Source organism: Canis aureus, chromosome 30, assembly GCF_053574225.1.
Source record: "Canis aureus isolate CA01 chromosome 30, VMU_Caureus_v.1.0, whole genome shotgun sequence".
NCBI classification, from domain to species: Eukaryota; Metazoa; Chordata; class Mammalia; order Carnivora; family Canidae; genus Canis; species Canis aureus.
In genome coordinates, this window is record NC_135640.1 from 17,321,775 (window position 1) to 17,341,148 (window position 19,374).

The 19,374-nt window shown below is 32.9% G+C and overlaps 1 protein-coding gene across 3 annotated transcripts in view; it reads left to right on the top strand.

Moving 5' to 3' along the window:
* USP25 (ubiquitin specific peptidase 25) overlaps window positions 1-19,374 on the top strand; it is a 136,781-nt gene that overhangs the window by 37,686 nt on the left and 79,721 nt on the right. For all 3 annotated transcript variants that reach the window (XM_077878833.1, XM_077878834.1, XM_077878835.1), the window contains exons 4-5: window positions 2,239-2,362; window positions 12,226-12,388. In XM_077878833.1, the coding sequence (XP_077734959.1) occupies window positions 2,239-2,362; window positions 12,226-12,388 (287 nt within the window). The remainder of the gene's footprint in view (window positions 1-2,238; window positions 2,363-12,225; window positions 12,389-19,374) is intronic.

Below are 19,374 nucleotides of genomic sequence, written 5' to 3' on the forward strand. Positions count from 1 at the left end.
TGCAGCTTGTCCTTATGAAATGATCCCCAAATTCTTGCAGAACTGGCTAGCCAGGGAAGCTGTTCCCTCTGCCACCGTCAGGAAGGTAGTGTGACTCAGGAGGCTGTTTCTGGGACTACTGAGTTCAAAAACATACTTCTGGAGCTGCAGCCTAGAGAACAAGCAGGCAGGATTAGGTAACTGCTACTGAGCTATGCCTGAACATTGGAATGCAGAGTCTAGTTGCCCCTTCTACTCTTGACATCCTGAATCTGGAAATTGGACACTGGAATGCTGTGCGGAACAATCTGTATCTGTCCAGTCATGCTGGAGAAAAGAGCCTAAAGCAGCAGGATGGCTTTCCCTCACTTCTGCCTTCTGTATCCCCCGCATCCCCCTAATGTATCTAGCTGGTGGAACCTAAATTCTCTTCAGAACCGTAACTGTCAGTGAATTGGGAAAATAGATTTGTTTGTTTTAATCTTTCTAGCTTCTGTAGTTGAAGAAAGCACACTAGGAGGGTGAGGGAATGGAATCTGAGGGCTAATTAGTCATATCCCCCAAACTGATTTTTCTGCTTCTTTGTGATTTTCAAATTATTTATTTTTTTACTTCCATTATTCTCTCTTTACTAACTTGAGTTCTAGTCATTATTTAATGACCAAAATATCCTCATTTTTTGAGGCACATTTATGCCTTTCTAGTCCTAGCTGCTTCATCAGTTTTTAAGTTAGACTGGATGGCAACACCCCTATGGTATCTATCTATGACTGTGATCTAGGTGGACTTGGGTCTTGTAAGTAAGACTTAGGAAATCTTTGGCCTGTCAGTATATTTAGGCATGCTCCATCATTTCACTAACCTTGCTATATACTCTGTTCTGCATTTTACTTGACTAAATTTTTTTGGACCCTACTTATTACATTTTCATAGGTTTTATTATACTTCTAAAGATATTTAAAAAACACCTTCCATAGCCAGCTATTATTTCTAATATTTTTAATATTCTTTTATAAACTACTGTTCAGAGAAAAAAGTGTGGATAACAATAGAAGTAGACTTTTGAAACTATCAATATACGTTATTTCTTTCTCAATAAGTGTGGCTTATTCTTTTTGAATAACTACATATAACTCTAGAGTTAAATGGTAAAATGCAGGCATTTTATTTCCTATCCCTACCCTTTTTATGTTTCCCCTCTTGCAAATTCCTTTTACAAGATTACAAAGAAAAAATTATTTTTTAATGTCTCAAATACAAATAAAATAAATATACAGCGTATACAAGATACCTGTAAGCATAAGCCTAACCACACAAAGTTATAGCTTTTTGTCTTTCTTATCATACTGTTTTGTAATATGGCTCTTATGATAATGGGTGTATTATTGCCATCTTCTGAGTGAAGGAAATAGACCAATATATATTGGGAAATTGGATTAAAAAGGTTTTCTTGAAGGTAGTAATAATATCTGTGGCCTCTGTTCTTTGGAAAAAGAATACTTACAGCATCAAGACTATTTTCTTTCTAACAAAAGAAGTTGGTATCATGTATTTGTATATTTCTTTTTATGAAATGAAAAGTTTTTTTTAAAATGAGAGGACTGCATGTTCATTGAATATTCAGATGGTAGAGAAGTGTTTAAAATAGAAAGTGAAAGGCCTTGTTACTTCCTTCCTCTTCCCATAACCCTCTTCTTCAAAATTAACCACTGTTAACAGTTTAATACATTCTTCTAGTCTTTACAAAATATATAAATAAGCATTTATGTATTCATGGTCAATTAGGTTCTGAAGCATAATTTTTGAGATCTCAGTTATTATTATACTTTGTTAGTTAATGTCTGGGTGGTAGTATGCATGAACTGTAATGTGTGTATATTTGGATAAACTTCAGAAAGCATAAATGTAAATGTTTAATTATGGTGATTTCAATTTTTGTTGGTAAAGACCTGTTTTTAGTGATCTTTCTACTTGTTAGCTTTTCATCAGAGGCTTCATAGCAAACATTGAGATTCCTGTGCAGTGAAAAATATTTATGCTCTTTATGTTTTAGGCATATTTTGTAGGGAAGAGCATTAAGTTTTAAAATATAACCAATTTAAAATGTACTTTGCATTCTTTTCAGAGAGGCTCTTATGGAGAATTAAGTTGGTGCTGACTTTGGTTTGAAAGGATATATTGCGTATAGAATCCCCATGATAAGAATTACCTTCATTTTGTTTGACTTTTAATTTTGAGAAAGATAGTTTTGCTTTTCAGATGTGATTGATCTCACTGGAGATGATAAAGATGATCTTCAGAGAGCAATTGCCTTGAGTTTGGCGGAATCAAACAGGGCATTCAGGGAGACTGGAATAACTGATGAGGAGCAAGCCATTAGCAGGTAAAAACATAATTTGTATAAAATAGATATAAGTATTACTTATAATAGAAATAATAATTGGCTTTAATTTCAAGAGGCACAGAGATATATTTTGTTATTCTGAAGAAACCCATTAAGAAACTTTAGTATTGTTTTTATATTTTCTGTAACCAAAGTTTTCACATTCTAGTTCTGATTGATTTGGAGCTTAGATTTTTAGGATTTTGGAGTGGCATTATGAGGCATTAAATTTAGGTGAATATTTTAATACTTTTTTTATTTTTATTTTTCTTCCTCTAATTTCTTTTGGATACATTGCCCCATTTAGTTTGTAGTCATTTATAGCAGAGGTTAGCAAACGTTTTATGTAAAGGGCGAGTAGTAAATATTTTAGACTTTGTTGGCCATATGGTTTCTGTCACAGCTACTCAACTCTAATATAGACTCTAGTATAGTAGTGCCAAAGCAGCCATAGATAATACATAATTTAATGAGTGTGGCTATGGTCCAATAAATCTTGTTTTAAAAAACAGGCTGCCAGCTGGATTTAGCCCATGGGCCTTCATTCTCCATCTTCTGATCTATAATATAATAGTTTACTTACAGTTTTTTTTTTCTTAAAGAAATTGGGAAGATTCCAAAATGTGTGATAGAATGCATCTTTTGATTTAATAATGGAAACTTTTTAGTTTGAAACATTTTGATTTGTTGATGGGTCAAATAAAAATAAATTTGTTTTATCAGGAAACAATGTTGATTTTGAAAAGTCTTTAAAATATAACTATAATCTTCTAAACAACTCTATGGAGGTGTAGTGGTAGCTATTTTATTGAGGAAGAAATTGATCTTTTAAGAGGTTGAATGATTTTCCAAAAGTACACAGCGAGGGTAAATCTTATGACTCTAGTGTTTTTTTCCCAATAACACAAGTTGCTTGGAATATAACAGCTTTCTCAGATAATTTCCCTTACCATGGTATCAGTAGTATATTTCTTTCTAAGTAATCTGAGATTATTGTATGGCAGGAGAGGTCTCAAAATGCTATGTTTAGCAAAGGCACATAATTATTTTTAGTAATACTTTTTAATGTCTTTAAATGTTACTTTGGAAACTTCATAAAACATTGTATTAAGATGAGAAGGCTTAAAATTCATTGTCCTCTTCAGTTGGGTGTAATATCAGTTAATGCCAGTAATTCTAAATGAAAAAACAAAAATTTATGCATTATCTTTAGACATTGTAATTAGGCCTATTTTATGAGGGATTTAGAGAAATTGTAAAATTTGATTTGTCTCAAAAAATGGATTGGAATGAAATAATTGTCTTGAATAATTATAAAACTTGACTACTTATGCTTTGATCAGAAATATTTTAAACGTGAAATACGTGAGTTGGATTTCATATTTAAAGGAAATTATCTATTATATGTTAAAGAATATAGAATAGAATATATGCCATGATTCAAATCTTGTTTTTAAAAATATATGTATATTTTTGTTTAAATGAATTTATGTTAGTATACAAATAGAAAAAACTATGGAAGCTTATATACCAAATAGTGTCAGTAGTTTTATATCACATGTTTTTAAATTAAAACAGCATGTTGTAATTAGTTAATAAGTAAAAATAACTTGAAAGTTAAAGTATTAAAATTATTCCTAATCTGTTAAGTTTAATGTATTCATTACATATTGTTCTAGATACTCATTTGTGTCCAAATGGAAACAAATATCTCTTAAGATAGTGTTTTTTATTATTGGTCTTCTAAATTTTAATATACTCTTAAAATAGTTAATACTTTATAAATATTTTTATTGTACATAACATGCAGATTTGGTATAGTGTAATAGAAGTAAAAACTTATATTAATTTACTAGTACAAAATGTAAGTTTTTGTGGTGTGTAGATTTTATAACTTACAGTTAACAAAATGTTAAATATAAAATGTGCGGTTAATAAGACATGTAAATCATACTGTGTCAGAAGAAAGGAATGTGAGAATTCTAGCTAACCCTTTGGTAAAGAGATATTTGTTCCAGTGGGTTTTATTAATAGGCTTAGGATTCTAAATTCAAAAGGGGAAATGATGTATTTTTAAGAAAAAGTTTATATATCATGCTCAAAAGTAAATATAACTATTTATACAATACTTAAGTTCACATAACAAAATTTTGCCAAATTCCTAGAATCATTTGATGATAGTTATATTTTAGCAGACATACTTTGATATGTATTCATACATTTGGAATATAACATTATAATTATTTGAGTCACAGCCTATCTTTTTATATCTTACAATCTTCTGTTCAGCCGCTCACAAAATTATGGTGAAATTTCTTAAGAAATTGAATATTTTTAAAGTGTCCTTCTTAATATAATTACTCCTCAATGTCAGGATTGGATGTATTTATTATAATTATTTCATGGTTACTATGCTTAGATGGGGAACAAGTACAATATGGATAACTGAATTTGCTAATAAACTACATTGTAATTGATTTGTGTCTGTGATGTGTTTGTTGTGAAAATGACTTGCTTCATGAAATGACTTTGAATTAGTTGTGTAGAGGATCGGGCTAGATTTTAGTTAAAGTTGTTACATACAAATCTAGGTATTTCAAGAAAAAATATGGTGGTCTAAGAAATTTTCTGATGGAAACAGCCAGAGTGTACTGTTTTGTTGTATATAAATTATTTTAAGATCTTAGCAGTATTCCAGAATTAAGATAGTAAAGACTAAAATAGAACTACATCAGAGTGAAAGCAGGAAACCAAAGAAGTAAGTTCAGAACACTGAAAGTCATTTCTTGACGTGATATTTACTTGTGTATATAAACTTGAACTTCAGTTATGATATCCTTGTTGAGTATGGGAAAAAGAAGTCAGAGGCCATGGTCTGTGTAAGGTCTGGAGCTTTAATAAGAGATCATTTCCCTTATTAAGTGTTATGTCAAAGGGTGACATATTTACAATAAGAGTAGATTATATGTATCCTCCCCCTTCCCCCTTCAGAACCTTAGAGCATTGCAAAGACAGTTGCTCTTGCTCTTGCTCTGAGGGGAGCAATTAGAGGTGATAGGACTTGCCCCTGCAAAGTTGTACCATGGGTTCGCAGCTGAAATTTCTATCACTTTAGTAGTCTAGTAATTCTCAACTTGGGAAATTAGTTATTGTTTTTTTTTTAAGGTGCTAATTCTTTATTGAGGAATATAATATTACCAGGGAAGCAAAGATAAAGTAAAAAGGGAATGAGAGAAAGCAAATTCAAGGGGATATGCTACTCAGCTTGCCACACTTATAAAAACAGATAACCAAACAAACAAAAATGTAAATACTGTTGATTGCTTGGTCACACTAAATGTCCGTAGGAGAATTTAGTTTTATATGGTGTTGGATTTATATTGTTTCTAGGTCCTAATGGAATCAAAAGTACGTTGTCTCTCTAGGAAGGTTTCTTTATCCTTGGCCTCAAAGAATCCCCTTCAGTAACTTTTGAAGCTCTCCTGGAACCACCTATGACAATTACCACACACACTTGGAAAAAAGTCACTATGAGGAGCAGCTAGAACAATAGGCAACAAAAATCAAGAAAAATGCACCAAATATTTAGATATTGTTATGGATAGAACTATGCTTTAGCTTTTAAAGGCAATAAGAAATAAGAAATACTTGAAAATATGACCTAACACATTTGAAAAAGAACTGAAAATACCTTTTGGAAATGAAAATTAGAATTACTAAAGTAAGAAAAGAAAACAGTATAGGCTTAATAGATTAGAAATAGCTAAAGAACATATTAGACTAGAGGGAGTATATAGGAGAAGAAATTCTACAACTTGTAACAGATAACTGAGAGAGAGTTTGAAAGACATGGAAAATAGTGAGTAGATTAACATAGTTTACTTGGTATTACAGAAGGAGAGGAGAGAGTGAGCCAAAGGCCAATTCAAGGAGTGAATCATTGAGGATTTTTCAGAAGTGGGGGGAGAAAAAAACCCTATAATTTTACAAAGCCCAACAAATCCTAGTCAGGAAAATGAAAAGAAACTCACCCCTAGGTTCATAATACTGATAACTCTGGAATGTCTAAGACTGAGAAAATCTTAAAGATATTCAAAGAAAAAAAAGTGAAATTATCCTTAAAATAGTGACAGGAAGGGTGATGAATGACACAAATTGACACAAGACTGTCAATTAAAGTAGTTGCCAGAATTCTATACTTGGTGGAACAGTTCTGGGTAGTCTCACCAGGGCATTTTTCTTTGTGATTAAGCTTCCAGTTCTGAAAGACTGAAAGACTACTTGTATAGCCCCCACTGCTACAAAAGCAGTATGTCCTATTCTGGTAGTTGTAATTTTACCCTTTTTTTTTTTTTTTTTAAAGATTTTATTCATTTATTTAGAGAAAGCACAGGAACAAGGGGAAGAAGGGGAAGAGGGCAAGTGCACAGGGATTGGGAGAGTGTTTTCCCAGTTGAATGTGGAGGCTGACATGGGGCTTCATCTCATGACCCTGAGATCGTGACCTGAGCTGAAATCAAAAGTTGGGTGCTTAACCAGCTGAGCTACCCAGGCAGTTTTTTTGTAGTAATTTTCTACTTGAACCTGACCTTTCTAGAATGGTAGGTACAAGAGGAAAAAAAGGTATTTTTATAGAATTACAAGGGACTCTTTGTACCTCCCACTTTGGCCTGCATGGGCCACTGTAAAGGAACTGGGTGAGTAGTATGCTCAACCAACTAATCATCATCTTTACACTTTAAGACCATTCAGTCCAACAAAGAAATCCAGGTGTCTGAACTAGAGTTGAGTTTGGGAGCCACCTGGAGGGTTTCCCAGTCAGAATGGCCTGGAGTTGTCATTAGGGGAAAGAAAAAAGCATCATGTCCAGGAATGGTTAGGGTGGGATTCTAAATTTTCAACGTAGGTTTCTGTAACTCCCACCCATTTCACCCTAGTCATTACTTGAAAGCTATTGTGAGAGGAAATTGCCTTGAGAAGACGTGTTGAATAGGAGTAGGTGAGGGAGGCAGTTACAAATCGTTTTAAGTTGATTTGTGAAAATAATTCAAGGGCTTAACAATATCAGATGCCTGCAGATCTTAGGAGATCCATACATAGAATGCTTCTTATTCCATTTTTTGAGTAGCTCTTATGATAAAAAGGTACACCATTGTCAGATTATAAGTGGTTTGGAAAAATTGAAAATATGAAACAGATTAGTTTCAAAGGCTGCAAGACTGTGGCCAGAAATGACTGATAAGACTGGAACAGCAAAATTGTAACTTGAAAAAGTGTCAATAATGAGGTACCACTGATAGTCCCAAGAAGGGAGTGAATAAGGGGAGAGGTAGGTGGTCAAAGTTTCTATGTGTCAAATCTTACAGATTTGTGCAGGAGTACATGTCTGACAGGCAGTGGTAGCCTCTCTTAATGTGTACTCAACATATGATTGTAGACATGTTGCCTTATTGGGTATGGTGGCAGACACAGCAGTGGTGGTCACTGGGGTAGTGCATACTGACTGAGTCATCCCATTAGAGAACAGGGACCACTGTATATATCCATCACAATGGCTAAAATGAGAAATATAGACAATACCAAGTATTAACAAGCATGTGGAATAATTAGAACCATCACATACTGTTTGAGATAATGTATAATGGAATTACCACTTTGGAACACTGGGAATTTCTAATGAATTTCAACAAATACTATTCTAGTGCTGTTTCCATCCCTAGGTATAGACCCTTAAGAAAGGAGTACATTGTAGCTTTATTGATAATAACAAAAAGCTATAAACAAAAGGACACAAAAGAGTAACTGCTGCGTGATTCCATGTATGTGTTGTTTAAGGATATGCACAACAAATTTATGGTGCTAGAAGTCAGAATGATGATTTTCTGGGAGGTGGAGAGGAAGGACATTGTTGGCTAAAAAAAGGGTATTAGAGAATCTTCTAGACTAATGGAAATTTTCTATATCTTGATCAGGGTGGTGATCATATGGGTGTATACATATGTAAAAAGTTTCACTGAGCTGTACATTTAAGATTTGTGTATCTTATCATGTACAGATTACCCTCTACAAAGTACTCTTTCCAAAAAAAGCATGTTTTGAGCTATGTTTGATAATCAGCATGCAAAATTATATTTTTGTGTATAAAAAAGAATGATAGAAATTTTAAAAAGCTACCATTTATAACATAAAACTGTGAAAGTCCAGTAATAAATTTAATGAATATGCAAGAACTTACCAAGGAGAAAATTGGAGGATATCACTGATACATATTAATGAATATGTAATTAATTGGAAGCATATTGTATTTCACAAATTGAAGGACTGAACATAGTAATTTTTTTTTAGAGAGGGGATGCACAGAGCAGGGAAGGGCAGAGGGAGAAGGGGAGGGAGAGAATCTTAAGTAGGTTCCACGCCCATTGCAGAGCCCCACATGGAGCTCAGTCTCACAACCCCTGAGATCATGACCTGAGCCCAGAACAAGAGTCAGACTTTTGACCTACTGAGCCATCCAGGAGGACTGAACATCATAAAAATGGTCAGTTCTTCTTAAACTGACAATGGGTTTAGTGTTATCCTAATCATACTATAACTTTTTTTAAAAAGGATATCAACAAAACGATCCCTCCCTCCCTGTTTTGTCTCCCTTCCTTCCTTCTTTCTTATTTTCTTTTTCGTTGGTCTACAGCTTAAATAATATGTATATTTTTCAGTGAGTATGATGTTTCCCTAAATGTACTTAGATGATCTAAAGTGGGATGCTTTCAACTTTACAGCTATACAGCAATTTAAGTAATTTAAATAACAATTCAAACATAAAACTAGCATAAAAACCCAAAAAACAAAACCAGTACAATAAAAATTTAATGGGAAGGTGAACATTTATCATAAGTAAGTGCTTTAAATATTCCATATAGAGTGTGGAAAGAAAAGAGCAAAACATTATGTCATCCTTTTATGTTGCTGTGTGGTCATGACCAGTGTTGGGAAGATAAAGCAGGTGATGGGTAGTGGGAATTGCTTTTTGTTTTGTGGCTTTTGGGGTTGCCTCTCTCGGCATGCTATATTTTGTTATAAGCTTTTTCTGAGCTCTCTGAGATTTGTGTTAGGTTTTTTTGTTGTTTTTTTCTCTATTGACAGATTTAATACTTGGATTTGTAGCGGTTGCATACTTTATACTTTATGCTTCAAAGCCTGGTTAGTATCAGTGGCTTTACTTTGGTGAGGTCAGGGAAGGAACCCTTAGGTAGCACTTGTCTTTATAGAAAGTTTATATTCATTTTGCTAATCCTGGACTACAGAAGGTAATGGGGGCTTGGAAATAGAGTAATATGTGAGCTAGAGGTTGGGCTTTTGCTAAAAAAAAAAGTAGCAAAAAGGTAGCAACCTCTAATATCTTAATCATCCATTTACTTCAAACATTTGTTGTGCCCCTAGTATTTATCATATATGCTTTAGGAATAAAACAGTGGGTTTCTACCCTTCACATGCTGACTAATAAATAATTTTGGTACAATATGATAAATGTATTTATGGTTTTTTAGGAGCCAGGAAGAGATGGTAGTAAACTTACTGAAGCCTGTTTTAAGTCCCTGGTGATACAAAACTGAACGCTCTAAATCAAGAAGATCACAAAAGTCATGGTGTTCTTTTATCCACCATCTTAAAATATGATAGTTCTGCCATATGATGTGGCTAAGGAATAAACCTGTTTCTTTAAAACTCATATTTTTGTTATAATGAATGATGAGATCTACTATATGACTGAATTGAATATGTCTTTTATATATGACCACTGGTGCTAATTCTATTTTCCTGTTTGTGGTATTCTTGCTATTTTCCCCAGAATTCGTGGCTTTTTAATTTCACTAATCTCTAATTACCAAGGTGGAAATAGGTTTCCCTTATTTATACTCTTAAATATATATAATCCCTACAAGAAGAACAAAATTGTCAAATGAAAACATACATTATAAAAGTCAATGAAAAATATATACCTTCATATATACAGCAATCTTTTGTGTTTTGACTTTTGTATACTTTGTATTAACTTTTCTCTCTTGAGCATAAACGAGTTGCCTTATACAAAATCAGTTTGTTCCAGTTTATTATTATTATGCCGAACTGTACAACTTGAACAGTAGGAAGTCTTTCAGGTTGCCTTTTTGACTTTTTATCTTCCCCTTACGTTCTTGAAAACTTAGTAGCAGTGGATGTTCTAGATAAATTCTGATTTTCTTCTGCCCCAATTCACCTAACTAAATATCTTCCAAGGAGTTATTATACCTTTTAGCGGTAAATAATTTACAAGAAAAAGCCTCCTAGGGGCTGTGGTTGACGTGAGAGCTGAATTTTGGACAGAGACTGCAGCTAATGTTGGATCACCTTTAATAGTTACAGAGGTGTAAACTGTTCATTTTTAAATGTGTGAGTTTACTTTGATCTTTGCATTATAAGATATACCATGTGGTTGTTACCTGCTATTTTTTGGGATGTGGTTTCATTGATTCCCAAAGAATTTATCCTGTATTCACAGTTATTTTAAGTAATGATAAGTTTGAATCCTACTCCATTATATCTAACATCATGTTGAAAATAATGCTGTTAGAGAGAAAAGTATAATTTACTTTTTCTCCATAATTAAGGAATATAGCTATATTAATTTGACATTAATCTGATAGGGCAATATCTGTAAAATAAAGATGATATAGCATGAATGAGGTTTTCTTAAGCCAAAATGTTGGAAAAACTTATTCTTGCTGAGGTTTTTTTTTTTTTTTTGAGGTTTTTTAAATTAACACAAAATCAATTAAGACACCCGAATATTACTTAATTAGAGTAGTGAATAATACATGTTTTGAGCAGGCAAAATGTTTTGTTAGTTCAAATATGGGAAATGAGAATTTTCCAGCATGTTGCAGTATGCTTAAGAAGAACAACATGCAAATGCTACTTTGAGCAAAGTAGCATTATTCTTGCCATGTTTAGATGTATTTAAGATGTTGTATAGGTCAGCTTATTTTGAAGAGATAAATCTTTAAAATTTCTGGTATGTATGTAGGTCAACTTTTGGGTAAAGAAGTAAAAACATAAATATTCTCTTTAGTTAGCTGTCATAGAGTTATAGATCTCTAGAACTGAAAGGAACCCTAGAGTTTACCTTAGCTTTTTAATTTTTACTTATATATTCATGAGAGACACACACACACACACACAGAGGGAGAGAGAGGCAGAGATACAGGCAGAGGGAGAAGCAGGCCCCATGCAGGGAGTCTGATGTGGGACTCGATACTGGGACTCCAGGATCACGCCCCAGGGTGAAGGCAGCGCTAAACCACCAAGCCACCCAGGGTCCCCTAGTTTTTTTTGTTTTTTGTTTTTTGTTTTTTTTTTTAATAGAAAAGGAAATTAATGCTCAGAGGAGTGAAAGTGCAGTTTGTTCAGTTTTTAATGTTTTCCTGATGATTCAAAGCAATTGTTATAAGAAACCAGTCACTTGTTATTTTGTAAATATTTGCTATAGTGATTTCTTAGAAAACTTACCTAGGTGCTGTATTCCTGGTACTAAACCTCAAATTTATTCAAATACAATTTAATATATTTTCTGTTTTATAAACTGTTTCTTTGCATTTGAGATTTCCTTTTTTCTTAGGAAAAAAGGCTGCATGTCTCTTATTCTGTTTGGCACTACTCTATTCTTAAAACTAACTTCTACTTGAGTAAAGTTAGTGTTTAATAGTATTTCCCCAAATACATTATCCAGAGCTTAAGAACTAAAATCCTAGGGTATGGCACTAAATTAATACTTTTTTTTCTTCTTCTTTTTTTTTTTTTTTTTTATCATTTTTTCCCCATTGCTTAAGAGTTCTTGAAGCCAGCATAGCAGAAAATAAAGCGTGTTTAAAGAGAACACCTACAGAAGTTTGGCGGGATTCTCGAAATCCTTATGATAGGAAAAGGCAGGACAAAGCTCCTGTTGGACTAAAGAATGTTGGCAATACTTGCTGGTTTAGTGCTGTTATTCAGGTAAGGATCTTGACATCTTACTTGGTGGGCATGATAACAATGGAAAGTGGTTGTGTGTTGTGTTTCTTTCAAGTTGTGTTTTTTTCAAGTTGTGTACTTTAAACATAAATGCAGGCAAGGTTTTCATATGCCCTTCTAACAAAACTAGTTTGTAGATTGTGGTACTCCTCACTTCTCTCTTGTTCTTACCCCCCAGTATGGGGTTTTAACAGTGGAGTACTGCCTATGCCTTTCACTTACTTGGGATTAATCTCTCCTCCCTCCCTGCTGTTAGGAACTGTTGTCAGAGTGTAAAGAGTGAAAAATGTTTTTGTATGTAATTCTCTGCACATTTTGAGAAGGAGATAACCAAGATATGAAATCAGAACTATTTTTTTATTAATCAAATCAGATTTATTGTATATAGTGGAATGTTCTTCATAAAATTATAGTCATTTACATACTCTCCTTAATAAAAGGAGGCATTTTGTTTGAGGAGGGTATAGATTGACATAATTCTCGATGCATATGTGAGAATGATGTAAAGAATGAACACTGATAATCAAAAGTAACGCTTTTTTTTTTTAATTTGGAAGGTCCTTATGAAATGTTTCTTGAGACCCTTATTCTAAAATGAAAAATGTTTATATGCATAGTTATGCATCTTAATGTGGATTAGTTTTTTTTTCAGTTCTTTTATGAGATAGGACTATTGTAATAATTCTTTGTCATTCTCAGTTAGACATTGATAATGTTATCCATCAGATTACAAAGCATTAAATTAAATGATCTCTTTAAAACGATCTGTGATTAACTCTTAATTTTTATTGCCCTTTAGGAAAAGATTTTGTTTAATTTTCCTAATAGTTGATTTGTAACTTACTATTTAGTATTCCTAATGAGTACTATTTAAATAATTTTGTATGCCATTTCTTTTTATATTCAAATTATCTTTTCATTCTCTAGCCTTCCAAGCCTGGATGTATGATGGCATATGCATCTTTGTGATATTAAAGCAACCAACTGATTATTTAGTTCATTTGCTATAAGATTGTTAATTGTGTTCTTTAGGTAATTAATCCGTAGTTTTAATTTTTTTCTACTTCATTGTTATAATTTCCAACTTTCCCTCTACTTTTTTACTTGGCGCATAATACCAATTTGATTTCCTTTAGTTTTCTAGATTTGTGTCTCACTCTTTAATATTCTGTGGTGTACACTAGTTAGTAATATACTATTTTGTTTTCCAGGCTATTAAAATGTTAGGGAATACTTGAATTAATATAAATCTGTAATACTACCTTTGTTCCTATCCTTGATTAATTATTCATGAATATTTAGATATTCAGAATATCTAAAATTTTATTAGTCCTTTGTCTTTATTTGCACTGTTACATTTATTGTCCAATTTAAATTTCACGATTTAGACATTATTTAAAAGTATGAAACAAGGTTTAAGGCTGTGATACCAGTCTGTATGAATACACTTTGCTTCCTGTGTTTGGATAAGTAGATGCTATCTCTGCACTGTAACGACCAATTAATGAAACTCATTGATTGGAAACCTCTTAGAAGAAACTACTTGCAAACAATCAGTATTTGTTAATTAGAATAGGTGCTTTTTATTTTTCTACACTGTATTTTAGGAAAGGTTTGTTTGAAAGAATTAAATTCATTCTAACAGAAATGAGGATAATCACTTTTTGTTTTCATAGGATAAACTTCTTTCAGTAGTTTAAATTAGAAACAGTTGTACATCTATTTCTACTCTAAGTGGTGTTTGCTGATCTTAGCTCTTTACTTTTCAAATTTTTGGTGTTTTTTGGTGGGAGGAGAATGGAATGGAAAAAATTGCTTGTCCTGTATAAAATTTGAAATAATTTTACTGATTTCTAAATTTTACCTTAAATTAGTGGCTGTTTAACTGGTAACATAGCTTTACCACACTCCTAACATAGGTTAAGTATTGGGTTCTTGGGATTGTTGTTACTATTATATTTTTTTATTTTTCGGAAAAATCTACATACCTAAGAGAAGTGACTTCTAGGCTTGAAAAGCTTGAGTTATAGTGAAGTGTTAGATCATTGGCTTTGGGTGTGCGAAAACACATTAAACTTCAGGTTTGGGAAAATTGTGGGTGGGAAGAAAAATTGTCAAAAGATCACTTCAGGTTTCTTTTTTTTTACTGTAATTTTACTGTATTCTAGTTTTTAAGTAGCTTTTTATTTTCATCTCTAATAATTAAAATCTTTTATTTTTTTCATTTTGTGACATTATTGTTTAAATCCACAGATACTATCTGAGATGTAAAAGTTTATCATCATAAATGGAACTTTTCACCTATGAAAGAAAAGTTGGGCAGGAAATCTCTGTTAGTGTTGGAAGTTTCTTATTGTATTTTCCAAAGTGAATTGGAAATTGTTCAAACTATGACGTAAATGTACTGTAAAGTTTCAATTACAAAATTTTCTCAGGGATGGAGTTTACTTAGTTGGCAGGACTAGTGTGAAATAACTGGGACTTCTTTTCCTTGTAAGTATATCTGCCAATTATAGAAAATTACTTGGATTATAAACCTTTAACTACAGAATGAGTAGCGGGGTTAGGCTACAGAGGATACAGCTTTATACTTGTTTTTTTTTTTTAGGTATTGGGACCAATATTTTGAGAGAAAAGGGAAACAATATCAGAAAGGGACTATAATTTAGGAGAAGATAGTACAGAAGATTATTTCCTGGTATGACTAATTATGACTGATTTGAACGCTAAACATTTATTTTTATGTGAAAAGTGAATACAATTAAATAATCTTTTGGATGGTAGCAATATTAGCAATAATACCCTGTTGGGCATTAATACCTCATCTAGTCAGGAGTATTTTTATCCTGGAACTTATACCTATAAAGGACTAATGGGGTCTGCTTTTTCTCCACTAGGATATCAGTGAATGAGGTAGCTACTTAAAATAGACTCTTCTCTTGCTATTTTGGGGTATAATTCATGGATTCTCATGATGATCCTTGGCACCTTTCCCATTTGGATGCTGTTGAGATGCCCAGAAGTAAGGTGTTCATACTTCTGAGTTGCCTTGTACAGCTCCAATTTACTTCTGTTGTGGATCTCCTGGTGCTTGTTAATAAATTTTAAAGCTCTATTTCAGACTCAAAAACGTTGTGAATTGGAAGATAGAGGATATTGGTCACCTTACTCATAAATCATGTAACTCCAGATTGACTAAAATACAAGCATCCTCAAGGCAGAGAATATATCTTCTAGGTTATTGTTTTATACCAGTATATAGTACAGTGTTTGACACATTGGTGGAGGCCTTTAAGTAATTACTACATAGGTAAATGAATGAACCAAAAAGGGGCATATGTTATTTATGGTTGAATTAAAGACTTCAGGATGCTTCTATCACCCTAATGATGAATGGGATTGAGAAGATACTACAAGTTTTCAAAAAATGCTAAGATATCATTTAACATGTTTATTCATATCAGTTGCTCTTAAATCTCTAATTTTCATCAAAGAATTTAAGGTACCTAGTTCAAAGAGAAAATAAAAAATTCCATAGCAATAGAAGGCTTATAATGAAAAAAGGCAGTAATCTGCCCCAAACCTCCCTGTCCATAGTCTTGTTCCTTAAAGTAACTACAACCTGCTCTAGCTGTTTTTCCTTTTATCTTCATTTTTCTAAATGACATGCCTTTCTGCTGAGATAAATGGAAATTTAGCCGTCTCATTTCATATACTAGAATTGCCTTTCCTTTCATTGCCAGCATAGTTATATCATAAATTTAAAATAATCTGTAGTTAGTGTTTACATTTTCTGTGACTTTGTGAACATTACAGTGATTTACTGGGAATAGCCCTTTGTAATCCTTTTTTTTTCCTGGAGTTTTCAGGTCCCACTTTTTTTCTTTCTATTTTCTATATACTTAAAGTTTTCTAAATACTGTAGTATCTTTGATATAGTCTTACTAATAATATGTTCTGTGTGCATGAACATATTACCTCTGTTCCTTCCTTCCCTCCACCCTTCTTTCCCCTTTCCCACAGAAGGTTTCTCTGTCTCAAGTCCAAACTGGATTTCTATTCTTTGTGTTTAAAGCCTGAGTGCTGGCTTTCCAAAGCAGACCTATGAGAAAAGAGATTATGGGAGGGTTGATTGGGGATCACTTTGCATGGTTTTTACTTAATCCTCCTATTTGTAGCCCTGAATTTCATTCCTTTCAAAATTATGACTGATTCTTCTGAATTTGAATTCGTTTATTTCAATTATATCCAAAGACTAAATTTCCTATATCCCACAGGAGGAGGTGCTAAGTTGTCTGACTCTTCTGTATCTGGGAAGGACATAGGGATTTAATTGCTCTGTATATAGATTTTTATCTTTTAATCATGCTGTTTCCAGTCCCTACTTTACCTTGAACTTTTGTGATACTTTCCTTTTTTTTTTTTTTAATCCACCAAGGAAAATTGATCTTGCTTCTCAGTATCTTCATTATAGACAGTTTATATCCCTTTGCTCTCTTGTCATCATTCTTTCTTTTCCACAAATTATTTGAAATCTCATCTCTCATAACTTTCTGTTATTAGCAAGAGTTTAGCCAAATTCCATTCTGTTAAGTGCTCTTCAAAATAGACCTTTTAGCTTTGGATTGAATGAAAAGGTGCTTGTTTTCAGGGTACATCAATCACAAACACAATATAGGTGGTAGTGACAATTACCTTTTACCACCTTTTTTGAAGAAATATGTTGATCAATACTGTTACGACTGTGATTGAGGATACAATGTTATGACTTAAAAGTATTAATTCCATGATTTATTGTAGTGGTCACAAGTTCCACTTTGGGTAATAGCTTATTAGGTTGTTTTAGACCATATACCTAGTCGTATTTTGCTGGAACCCAACCCAACCAAAACGACAACAACAGCAAATCAACTTTTGAAGACTATGTCACATAACACGAAAGCAGTGTGAGATTTTGAGGCTAAGCTCCGTGAGAACGTGATTTTCAGAATAAGCTTCATATATTGGGCTGACTTTATCCTTGAGGCAGTTCATATATTGGGCTATTGAGTGTTTGGGAAGGTAATCAATGCTTTGTACAGACTTGGAGCAGACCTTGGACTTTCATTAAGTTCTAGAGGACTAGAACCTTGGATTAATGAGAACTTAAAATAGACCAGTCTTCATAGTTTTTGAATCCCAGCTTCATCTCAGAATTGTTTGGGGTAAGTTGATCTGGGATTACAAACAGCCCCAGTTTTGCCACCTCACAGAAGGAAGTGTAAATTCCATTAAAAGGTAATATTATCTGGAACATAGAATTTTCTCCACTTTCACATAAAAATAAATATTTAGTGCTCAAATCAGTCATAATTAGTCATACCAGGAAAGAATATGTGTCCAAAAATTAAGATAAAATAGCAATATGAAACCTGAGAATTGGATTGGATAACTTAATATGGTCAAGGAATTAAAAGATTGAGAATTTCAGTAGAAAAGTAAACTATAAAAAAAGCAAAATAGAAATTTTAATACTGAAAAATATAATAAAGTTAAATCAAAGAATGACTTTAGTAGTATATTTGACATAGCTGAAGAGAGAATTAGTCAACTGGATAATTGGTCTGATGAACATTTTCAGACTAAAGCTGTGAAATACAGATTAGAGCATATTAGAAATATTTGGGGCATGGTGGATAGTGCTAACATAGTGTTATGTTAGAGTATAAAGGGAATAGGGCAGAAAAAAAAATTGAAGAGATGACTGAGAATATTCCGAATTTGATAAACGAGATCAAGCCACAGACTCTAGAAGCAGTAGGAATCAAGTAGCATAAATATTAATAATACTGTGTCAAGGAAGGCACATCATCATAAAATGGAAAAATAAAACTATAGACAGAGAAAATCCTAAAAGTAATAACTAGGTGGAAAAGATGTATAGACATATCTTGGAGATATATGGAGTTCGTTCCATATCATCACAATAAAGTGAATATCTTAACAAAATGAGGCAAATGAATTTTTTGGCTTCTCAGTGCATATAAAAGTTATGTTTACATTATTTTGTAGCCTATTTAGTATACAGTAGCCTTACTACTTAAAAAAAAAAAGTATGTACTTTAAATAATTTATTGCTGAAAATGCTAATTTTTATCTGAGTTTTCAGTGAGTCATAATCTTTTTGGTGTTGGAAGATCCTGTTTCAATATTGACAGCTACTGACTGACTAGGGTGGTGGTTGCTAAAGGTTAAGGTGGCTGTGGCAATTTCTTAAAGACACCAGTGAAGTTTCAATTGAATCTTCCTTTCACTTGAACACTTAGAGGGCATTGAAGGGTTATTAATTGGCCTAATTTCAGTATTGTTATGCCCCAAGAAATAGAGAGGCCTGAGGAGAGGAAGAGAGATAGAGGAATGGCTAGTTGGTGCAGTAATCAGAACACATACACCATTATCAATTAAGTTTGAAATCTTTTTGGGAATGATTTGTGGAGCCCCAAAACAATTGCATTAGTATATCAAAGATCACTGTTCATTGATCACCATTACAAATACGATAATAGTGACAAAGTTTAAAATATTGCAAGAATTACCAAAATGTGACACAGAGACCCAAAATGAATAAATGCAATTGGAAAAATGGTGCTGGTTGACTTGCTTGATACAGGGTTGCTATAAAACCTTTAATTATGAAAACACTGTATCTATAAAACACATTAAAGTGAAGCACAATAAAACAAGGTATGCCTGTATCACCTCTATAGAGAAGCAAAATTAAGACCAACAGCTGACTTCTCAATAGAAATGCTGTCATTAAAATAGTAGGAAAAAATAACTGGCTATCTAGCATTCTATAACCAGCAAACATCTTCCAAAAATGAAGAAAAACGACTTTTACTATAACAGAAGCTGAAATAATCTGTCACCAGCAGACCCACACAAGAAGAAATTCTAACTGTTCAGAAGAGTATTCAGGAAGAAGGAAA